Here is a 10,580-nt window from a genome sequence, read left to right as displayed (position 1 = left end):
GGGAGGGAGTGTGTGCGGGGGAGCGGTGTGGTTGGGGGGTGATGTGTGTGTGGGGGGAGGGAGTGTGTGCGGGGGAGCGGTGTGGTTGGGGGGTGATGTGTGTGGAGGGAGGGAGTGTGTGCGGGGGAGCGGTGTGGTTGGGGGGTGATGTGTGTGTGGGGGAGGGAGTGTGTGCGGGGGAGCGGTGTGGTTGGGGGGTGATGTGTGTGTGTGGGGGAGGGAGTGTGTGCGGGGGAGCGGTGTGGTTGGGGGGTGATGTGTGTGTGGGGGGGAGGGAGTGTGTGCGGGGGAGCGGTGTGGTTGGGGGGTGATGTGTGTGTGTGGGGGAGGGAGTGTGTGCGGGGGAGCGGTGTGGTTGGGGGGTGATGTGTGTGTGGGGGAGGGAGTGTGTGCGGGGGAGCGGTGTGGTTGGGGGGTGATGTGTGTGTGGGGGAGGGAGTGTGTGCGGGGGAGCGGTGTGGTTGGGGGGGGTGATGTGTGTGTGGGGGAGGGAGTGTGTGCGGGGGAGCGGTGTGGTTGGGGGGTGATGTGTGTGTGGGGAGGGAGTGTGTGCGGGGGAGCGGTGTGGTTGGTGGGTGATGTGTGTGGGGGAGGGAGTGTGTGTGGGGGAGCGGTGTGGTTGGGGGGTGATGTGTGTGTGGGGGGGAGGGAGTGTGTGCGGGGGAGCGGTGTGGTTGGGGGGTGATGTGTGTGGGGGGAGGGATTGTGTGCGGGGGAGCGGTGTGGTTGGGGGGTGATGTGTGTGTGGGGGGAGGGAGTGTGTGCGGGGGAGCGGTGTGGTTGGGGAGTGATGTGTGTGTGGGGGGAGGGAGTGTGTGCGGGGGAGCGGTGTGGTTGGGGGGTGATGTGTGTGTGGGGGGAGGGAGTGTGTGCGGGGGAGCGGTGTGGTTGGGGGGTGATGTGTGTGTGGGGGGAGGGAGTGTGTGCGGGGGAGCGGTGTGGTTGGGGGGTGATGTGTGTGTGGGGGGGAGGGAGTGTGTGCGGGGGAGCGGTGTGGTTGGGGGGTGATGTGTGTGGGGGAGGGAGTGTGTGCGGGGAGCGGTGTGGTTGGGGGGTGATGTGTGAGTGGGGGAGGGAGTGTGTGCGGGGGAGCGGTGTGGTTGGGGGGTGATGTGTGTGTGGGGGAGGGAGTGTGTGCGGGGGAGCGGTGTGGTTGGGGGGTGATGTGTGTGTGGGGGGGAGGGAGTGTGTGCGGGGGAGCGGTGTGGTTGGGGGGTGATGTGTGTGGGGGGGAGGGAGTGTGTGCGGGGGAGCGGTGTGGTTGGGGGGTGATGTGTGTGTGGGGGAGGGAGTGTGTGCGGGGGAGCGGTGTGGTTGGGGGGTGATGTGTGTGTGGGGGGAGGGAGTGTGTGCGGGGGAGCGGTGTGGTTGGGGGGTGATGTGTGTGGAGGGAGGGAGTGTGTGCGGGGGAGCGGTGTGGTTGGGGGGTGATGTGTGTGTGGGGGAGGGAGTGTGTGCGGGGGAGCGGTGTGGTTGGGGGGTGATGTGTGTGTGTGGGGGAGGGAGTGTGTGCGGGGGAGCGGTGTGGTTGGGGGGTGATGTGTGTGTGGGGGGGAGGGAGTGTGTGCGGGGGAGCGGTGTGGTTGGGGGGTGATGTGTGTGTGTGGGGGAGGGAGTGTGTGCGGGGGAGCGGTGTGGTTGGGGGGTGATGTGTGTGTGGGGGAGGGAGTGTGTGCGGGGGAGCGGTGTGGTTGGGGGGTGATGTGTGTGTGGGGGAGGGAGTGTGTGCGGGGGAGCGGTGTGGTTGGGGGGTGATGTGTGTGGGGGGGAGGGAGTGTGTGCGGGGGAGCGGTGTGGTTGGGGGGTGATGTGTGTGTGGGGGAGGGAGTGTGTGCGGGGGAGCGGTGTGGTTGGGGGGTGATGTGTGTGTGGGGGAGGGAGTGTGTGCGGGGGAGCGGTGTGGTTGGGGGGTGATGTGTGTGTGGGGAGGGAGTGTGTGCGGGGGAGCGGTGTGGTTGGGCGGTGATGTGTGTGTGTGGGGGAGGGAGTGTGTGCGGGGGAGCGGTGTGGTTGGGGGGTGATGTGTGTGTGGGGGAGGGAGTGTGTGCGGGGAGCGGTGTGGTTGGGGGGTGATGTGTGTGTGTGGGAGGGAGTGTGTGCGGGGGAGCGGTGTGGTTGGGGGGTGATGTGTGTGTGGGGGAGGGAGTGTGTGCGGGGGAGCGGTGTGGTTGGGGGGTGATGTGTGTGTGTGGGGGAGGGAGTGTGTGCGGGGGAGCGGTGTGGTTGGGGGGTGATGTGTGTGGGGGGAGGGAGTGTGTGTGTTGAGGTGTGTGAGTCCGTGGGGAGGAGAGTGTGTGTGGGGGTTGGGTGTGTGTGTAGTGTTGGGGAGGTGTGTGTGGGGAGCAATGTGTGTGGGGGAGGCTGTTGTGTGTGTAGTTAGGGGTATGTGTCTGTGGGGTGGGGTGTCTGTGGGAGAGAGGATAGTTTGTTGGTGAGGGGTATGCGTGGGGTGGTGTGGGGAGTGTTTTGTGACGTTGTGGGAAGAGGTGTGTGTGGGGGGAGGTGAATATGTGCAGGGGGCAGGGGGTGTGTGTTTTAGAAGGAGTGAGTATGTAGGTACGGGTGTGTGTGTGGGGCGGGGTGTGTGTGTATGGGTGGAAAGGGGTGTGAGTGGGGTGGGGTGAGTATGCGTGTGGGGTGGTGTGTGTGTGTGGGATGTGTTTGTGTGAGGGATAGGTGTGTGTGGGGGAGAGGTGTGTGTGGGGGGTAACGGTGCGGGTGGTGGAGTGCTGTGTGTGTGGGGGAGGGTTTTGTGTGTTGAGGTGTGTGAATCCGCACTGGGAATGGCGTGAGTGTGGGGAGGAGTCTGTTTGTTTGGGGAGGGGTGTGTGTGTGGGGATGTTGTGCACGTGTGGGTGAGGGGTTTGTGTGTCGTGGGGAGGTGTGTGTCTGTGGGGGGGAGGGGTTTGTGTGGGGGATGGTACGTGTGCGGGTGGGAGGTGAGTGTGTGTGGGGTGTTTGTGTGGGGAAGGGTTGTGTGTGAGGGATGGTTATGTGTGGGGGTGAGGGTTGCGTGGTTCGGGGTGGGGGTGTATGCGTTGAGGAGTATGTGTGTGAGAGTAAGGGCTGTGTGTGCCGGCGGGATGGGTGTGTGTGTGTGGGGGAGAGTTGTGTTCGTGAGTGTGGAAGATTGTGTGTGGAGAGGGGTGTGTTTGTTTGGGGCGGGGTTTGTGAGTGTGGGGGGTGAGCGTGTGTGGGGGAGCGGTGTGTGTTTGTGGGAGCGGATTGTGTGTGTGTACGTGGGGAGGGGTATGTGTGTGGGGTGGGTGTGTGTGGGGGGAAGGTTTGTGTGTGGGGGAAGAGTTGTGTGTGTGGAGGAGCGCTCTGTATACTTTTGGCGGGCTGTGTGTGTGTGGATGAGGGGTGTGTGTGGGGGCAGGGGTTTGTGTAGGGATGGGTGTGTTTGTGGGTGGAGGCATGTGTGTGTAGGGAGGGGTTTGTGTGTGGAGAGTGGTGAGTGTGTGGCGGGGGCTGGGGTGTGTCTTTTAGGAGGGATACGTGTGTGGGGAATGGTATGTGTTGTGTGGGGGAGGTGTGAGTGTGTGTATGGAGTGGGGGTGTGTGTGGGGGAGTGGTGTGTGTGAGGAGAGGTGTGTGTGCAGGGATGGGGTCTGTGTGCGTGGGGAAGGGATGTGTCTGTGTGTGTGGGAGTGTTATGGGTGTGGGAAGGTGTTTGTGTTTGGGGAGTGGTGTGGGTGCGGGAGGGGTGTGGATGGGGGAGGGGTGCGTGTGTGTGGAGGTTGGGTTGTGAGGGAGGGTGAGGTGTGTGTGGGTGGGAGCGGTGTGTGTGTGTCGGAAGGGGAGTGCATGTGGTCGAAATTTGCGTGTCTGCGGGAGGTGTGTGTGGGGCGAGGGGTGTTTGTGGTGGATGGGTGTGTGTGGGGGTGGGGTATGTGTGTGTTTGGAGGCGAGTGTGTGTGGTGGAGGGGTATGTGTGGCTGGGAGGGGTGTGTGTGTGGGAAGGTGTGTGTGGGCGGGACAGGTTTCTGTGTGTTGGGAGGGGTTTGTGTGTTGGGCGGTGTGTGTGTGTGTAGGGTGGGGTGTGCTTGTGTGGGGTCGGGTCTGTGTGTGTGGGGTGAGCCGTGTATGTGTGGGATAGGGTATGTGTGTGTGGGGAGGTGTGTATGTTTCGGGTGTTTGCGTAAGGGGAGGGGTGGTTGTTTGGGGAGTTGTGTGTGAGGGGCGGGGGCGGGTGTGTGTGGGGAGGGCTCTGTTTGTGTGTGTGGAAGGGGTTTGTGTTGGGGAGAGTGTATGTGTGGGGAGGGGATTGTGTGAGGGAGGAGTGGTGTGTGTATGGGGTGGGCTGTGGGTGGGGTAGGGGTGTGCGGGAGGGTGAGGGGTGTATGTTACATGGAGGGGATTGTGTGTAGGGGAGGGGTGTGTGTCTGTTGGAGGGGTATGGGTGTGGGGCAGGAATGTATATGTCTGTGATGGGAGGGTTTTGTGTGTGGAGGAGGGCTGTGTGTGTGGGGGATGTGGTGTGTGGGTGGGTATTGTGTGAGTATGGGTGCACGGTGCGTGTGTTGGGGTGTGGGGGAAGGGGTAAGTGTGTGTGATAGGAGGGGTGTGTGTATGGGTGGCTGTGTTTACGGGAGGAGTGAGTTTGTTCGGAGCAGTGTGCGTGTGGGAGGTGTGTGTGTGTTAGGAGGTGTTTGTGTGTGTGGTGAGGGGTTTGTGTGTGTGTGGGGGAGTTGTGTGAGTGTGTGGTGGAGGGAAGTGTGTGTGTGTGTGTAGGGGGTGTTTCTATGCAGGGTATTTGTTTGTCAGGAGGGCTGTGTTTGTGTGAGGGGTGGTTGGTGAGTGTGGAAAGTGTGTGTGAGTGGGGGCGGGGTGTGTGTTGGGTGGAGGGGATTGTGTGTGTGGGAGGGGTGTGGGTGCGGATCAGGAAGATATATGTGTGTGATGGGAGTGTTTTGTGTGTGGAGGATTGCTGTGTGTGTGGGGGAATGTGGTGTGTGGGGGAATATTGTGTGCGTAGGGAGCACAGTGTGTGGTGGGGTGTGGAGGTAGGGGTATGTGTGTGTAATGGGAGGGGTGTGTGTGTGGGAGAGTGTGTGTAAGGGAGGGGTGTGGGTGTTAGGAGGGGTGTGTGTTTGGGAGATGTGTGTGTGTTAGGAGTTGTGTGTGTGCGGTGAGGGGTTTGTGTGAGGGAGTCGTGTGTGTGTGTGTGGAGGGGCGTGTGTGTGTGTAGGGTTTTTTGTATGTGGGAGTGTGTGTGTGGTGGGGGAGCTGTGTTTGTGTTGGGGGGTGGTGTGTGAGTGTGGGAAGTATGTGTGTGTGGGGCAGGGTTGTGTGTTTGGGGAGGGGTCTGTGTGTGTGGGGGAAGGTTGTGGTTTTTGGGGAGGGGTGTATGTGTGAGTGTGGGGAGGGGTGTGTGTGTGGGAGGGCTGTTTGTGGGGGGGGGGGGTGTGAGAGGGGTGCGAGGCGTGGGCGCCAGAGACGCCATCTATGTGTGGGGCCCTAGATCCGCCATTAATGTGCGGGATGCCGGTGCCGCCACCTTTGTGCGGGCCCCCAGAGCTACCATCAATGCGCGGGGCGCCAGAGCCGCCATCTTTGTGCGGGCCCCCAGAGCTGCCTTCTTTGTGTGGGGCCCCAGAGTCGCCATCTATGTTCATTGCAACGGAGCCGCCAACATTGCATGGGGAACGGGTGCCTTCGTCTTTTTGCTGGGCCCCAGAGCCGTTATCTTTGTGTCGGGCGCTGTAGCTGCCATCTTTATGCGGGGCCCCAGAACCGCCATCTTTGTGAGGGGGGCGGGTGCCGCCATTTTGTGCGGGGCTTGGGTACCGCCATTTTTGTGCCAGGCCCCCCAGGGCCGCCATCTTTGTGCTGGGCCAAGAGCTGCCTTCTTTGTGCGGGTAGCGCCGCAGCCGCCATCTATGTGCCGGGCGCGTGTGCCGCCGTGTTTTTGTGGGACCCCAGAACCGCCATCTTTGTGCTGGGCCCCAGAGCCTCCATCATTGTGCTGGGCGCCACAAATCAAGCCCAGTGAACTCTCAACTCTCAGGCTGCTTCTTCTCATCCTTTAATGAATTTTACAATCAGTGTAAATGGATATTTCCCCACATTCTTCAACTGCTCTCTGAACTTAGTCTGTGTCACTGCGTAAATCCCAGTGTTTGTGCAGCAACTCAGCAGCTGCAGCATCAATCCCAGTTCCATTACATAATATGGTATATACACGGACCGATACCCCAAATCCCACATCCGGCCCCATATAGAATACACCATAAACACGGTCCATAACAGGATGAAATTGCCGGAGATAACAAGCAGTATAATGATGGATTTCCTGCGGCTCTCCATCTCGGGGTCTCTGGGACTCTCCCCACTGCTGGGACCCCGAAGTCTCCTGCGGGATCTGCTGGACACTAAAATATGTCTGATGGTGAAAACATTGAGCAGCAGAATCACCACAAATGGGACAAACGGGGTGAGAATATAATGAAGGAGCTCGATTGTTGCCCAGACCCATGAATGCCGAACATCCTCTGTGACCTTACAAAACCAGGGGAAGTTCATAAGCCAATACTGATCTGTGAACATAAAATACCAGAAAATGTTCTTTGAACAGCTCAGCACATTCACTGTTCCCAGAACCACAGCCGCCGTTTTCTCGGTGCAATATTTAGTTTTCAGCTTCTGGCAACAAATGGCCACAAATCGATCAAAGGTGAAAGTGACGGTGAACCAGACAGAACAGTCTGTGGCTGCGAACAGTAGGACGGCATGGATATTACACGTGGGAATAGACTCCACAAAATTAAACTGTTCCTTATAAATAATCGGAATGTGCCTCAATATCAGGTCGAGGATAACGACCAGTAGATCCGCCGCTGCCATGGCCACCAGGTAGTGAGTGACACATTTGGAGAGACCGCACTTTCCCCGAGACAGGATCACTATCGTCACTAGGTTAACTGTGAGGAAAGGAAATAAACAGGGACATTATACGTCAGGCTGGGAGCAAAAGCAGCAGTTTGATGGAATTCGGGGTGAAATCTGCAACTCATTTGTAACATTCAATGATATAATCTAATTCTTTTACCTGTGGAGCTGAATGCAGGGTTTGTTGTAAGAATGATCGGGAATACATTGTGGAATCAACAAATGAAATGAAAATCAATACAATACGAAAGTAACAGATGTTTCGTCATGAGAGATTGAATGATTGATCTACCTTTAACCCAGCAGACAAAAGCACCGCCCCGGGCACCAGCGACACAAAGGACCAGAACCTCTCAGGAAGCAGTGGTGCCCCGGGATCAGTCAGCATTTGGAGCAGTTCAATTCGCTTCTGTGCCTCTGTGTTAGCGAAGCGGGAAATCCCGTTTGGATTCCTGCTCCTGGTTAGGATATCCATTATAGTTGGAACTGAAAATGAATGCAACAGCAAAATAGAGAAACTGCAACCTTGGCATGGCAATAATTACAGGCAATTGTATGTAAACTTTGCGGATGTAACATGACAATGCTAAGGTAATAAATACAACTGCACTGCAGTTATAAAGATAACTGGGAATGTTTATCTTGAAGTACAGCAGGAGGCAACAGGGAATCACTCTGGGTCTCACTGATAGAGCCACTGAACTGTGACAGACGGGCATGGGATCTAATTGCAAATTCAAAGCAATGATCAAAATTAAATGTTTTGAAATCTGGCTGAATGAAGCGTTTGTGAGAATGTAAATTATCCTTCTAAACCTATGTAGCCAAGTGGGAAAATGCAGTGAATATTTAAGTCCACTAGATGGCGCGGTTCATTTTCCCCTTTAGAATTTGAAAAAAGGAGAAAAGGGTTATGGGTAAGGCCATGTGATGCCAAAGGAACCTTCCCTTTCTTCATAGCCTCCATTTTCTAGATCCAGCGTGAGGGATGTGCTCTGAGGAGAGTTGGGGTGAATATGACTTTTGAAATGAACTTAGTCTGCGTAAAGTACAACTAAAACAGCATTTAGTGCAGCCAGACATAGTTTTAAAGTGATATTGTTTCCCAAATCACTCGATATCACGGGGATGCTTGCAGATTGTCCCACCATGTGCTGGTGTTAACCTTTGTTAAAATTGTTGTTGAGTCCTTGGGGCTACGTTTCGAACGAGTTTAATACTTTCTGTTTGCTTGTAAGAGGTAACAAGTGATAACGGGACATACGAATGTATGGTATGATATGTTTTGTTTTGTATAATGATTGTTAGCTAATTAACTACCTGCACCTGTGGTTTACCTCATGTTCTGTTTTACAGCAAGCCACTGCCGTATTTTATCGACTGTGTTTTATGTATTTACAATTTCATCCTAAACCTAGACCCAAGTTATTAATACAGAATAAAAAACCCCAAAAACGAAAGTTCGTGTCCTGTGCTGCTCCATTTCGCCAGGCTACACATTTTGGTACCAGGAGTGGGGTCTGTTAGCTTGGAGTTTCTCAGGTTTGGGAAAGTTACATAAAATACGGCAGTGGGGGAAGAGCGGTGTGGTGCCAAGTGGACCTGGAGACGGACGGAGAGTGCTGCCTGGGGTTGCTAAGGAGGACCAGACCAGACAGACGGGATCCAGAGGGCGCCAGGACCAATCTGGGAGAGGACCCATCAAGGCACCGAGGAGGGACACCATTGGAGAAGAATCGTCGCAGCGGCCATCCCATTCAGTGACTGTCAGGGACTTGTGAACTGAGTCAAAATGTTAGACCCTCCTGAGGAGGCGGGTGGAGCTCACAATTCGGATGGTGAGGACAATACCTCGAGTGTGGGTGAGGGCAACCAGATAGATCAACTCAAGGCACAGATTTCAGAGTTGAAAAAAAACCATGACCAAGCAATGGCAATTATTGCCACTCTAGGTAATGGGGCAACCAAGTCATATGTGTATGTACCCAGAGAGCGTCAGATCCAACCATTCAGTGGTGAGGTATCTAAAGGTAGTCGTTCAGTTGATGAGTTCATTGAAGAGGTTGAAAGTGTACTACGAGCTAGAGATCAGACTCCTGCAGAGCAGGTAGATTTCATTCGATCTTTGTTGAGGGGGGCAGCCCTACAGGAAATTAGGTTACGGTTGGGTGGAGCGTCTAAGCAGCCCAGTGACCTGTTCAGTTACCTAAGGGGGGCTTTCACCGAAAAACGCAGTGAGTCCCAGCTGTTAGAAACTTTCTATGGACACAAGCAAGAAGAGGGTGAAGATTTCCGAGAATACTCACATGCACTCTCTCAGATTATTAGAACTTTGGTAAAGCAATCACCTGATGCTGTGCCGGACACAAAACGGGTTGTCAGAAACAGATTTGTTGATGGTGTTAGAGATCCCTCACTCCGGAGAGAGTTGCGCAAGTTTGTACGAGACAACCCCCAGTCTACCCTGTTCGATGTACGTGAGGAAGCTGTCTTATGGTCCTTAGAAGACCAGCCCTGTAGCACTAAAGTTGCAAAGAGCAAGAATGTAGTGTGTGACAGTACGGGGAGGGATCTTCAGTGTTCTGCCATTGGGGTACCAGGCAGCCAGGCTGTCACTTTACAGGATGTTCTTAAAGTGGTGGCGGAACAGGGTAAAGCTATCGGGGAACTAACAGAGGCAGTACGGGGTCTTGCTCTACAGAAGGAAAACACGGGTAATGACAAGGTTGGGAAACCTAGAGCCAAGCCAAAGTTCACTGATGAAGGTCAGCCTATTTGCTTTAAGTGTAACGGGGCGGGACACATTGCCAAACAGTGTCCTCAGAAGCACGAGGTAGCAAACACATCCACCAATGCTGGCTGGGGTGCAGGAAAACTAACTCCCTCGATTGCCATGAGCCGGGCAATGCGAAGAAAACCTGCAGGCTCTCAGAACAGTACTGGTATTCGTGACAGATTTCTTGACCGTGCAGTAGGTAAATGTCCAGTAGTAGATCTCAAGATTGGGGGGGTTACTGCTAACTGTTTACTGGATACCGGGAGCCAAGTCAGCACTATTACTGAAGTTTTTTTCAGAGAGCACTTACTTGGGAGGGATGAGGATATGCTGCCTACAACCGGGTGGCTTAAGATCACTGCCGCCAACGGGTTGGACATTCCCTACTTGGGCTACCTTGAGTTAGACGTTGAAACTATGGGCATAACCTTACCCGAATGTGGTTTCCTGGTAGTCAAAGAGCATCAGCAGTCACAGCCTGCAGCACCAGGTCTTATTGGTATGAACATCATCAGCCGATGCAGACAACTAGTTCATGCTGAGTTTGACACTACTCTAGGGGGAAAGTTGGATTCAGATTGGAGGGAAGCATTTCAGCAAGTACAACAGTGTAACATCACTCCAAAGTCATCTTCTGTCCGTGTAGCTGGTAGGGGTGCTGTACATGTGCCTGCGTCTTCCATAGCTACAGTCTATGTAAAGGGACTTAAAACTCAGTCAGGTGGCAGCACTAAAATGCTGTTGGAGCCAGGTAACACACCATTGCCAGGTGGCCTGGTAGTTGTCCCCACTCTAGTTGAATCAAAGGGACATTTATTTCCAGTGCAGGTGGTAAATTTCTCTGAGGAGGATGTGTGGTTAAGCCCCAGGACCAGGCTTGGTATTCCGACTCAGGCAGAGTGTGTAGACAAGG

General features: G+C 55.2%; 1 protein-coding gene across 1 annotated transcript; it reads right to left on the bottom strand.

Moving 5' to 3' along the window:
• Positions 1-6,021: 6,021 nt before the first annotated feature.
• LOC147084979 (putative G protein-coupled receptor 139) lies at positions 6,022-6,905 on the bottom strand. The gene has a single exon (XM_085979396.1). It carries the CDS (start codon positions 6,844-6,846, stop codon positions 6,022-6,024), a length of 825 nt encoding a protein of 274 aa, XP_085835522.1. The 5' UTR covers positions 6,847-6,905.
• Positions 6,906-10,580: the final 3,675 nt, after the last annotated feature.

This window comes from Somniosus microcephalus, unplaced genomic scaffold, assembly GCF_052327205.1.
Source record: "Somniosus microcephalus isolate GS21.2 unplaced genomic scaffold, FLI_Smic_1.0 unresolved_chr9, whole genome shotgun sequence".
In the NCBI taxonomy this organism is placed as follows: Eukaryota; Metazoa; Chordata; class Chondrichthyes; order Squaliformes; family Somniosidae; genus Somniosus; species Somniosus microcephalus.
This window is presented reverse-complemented; position numbering and strand designations above follow the sequence as displayed.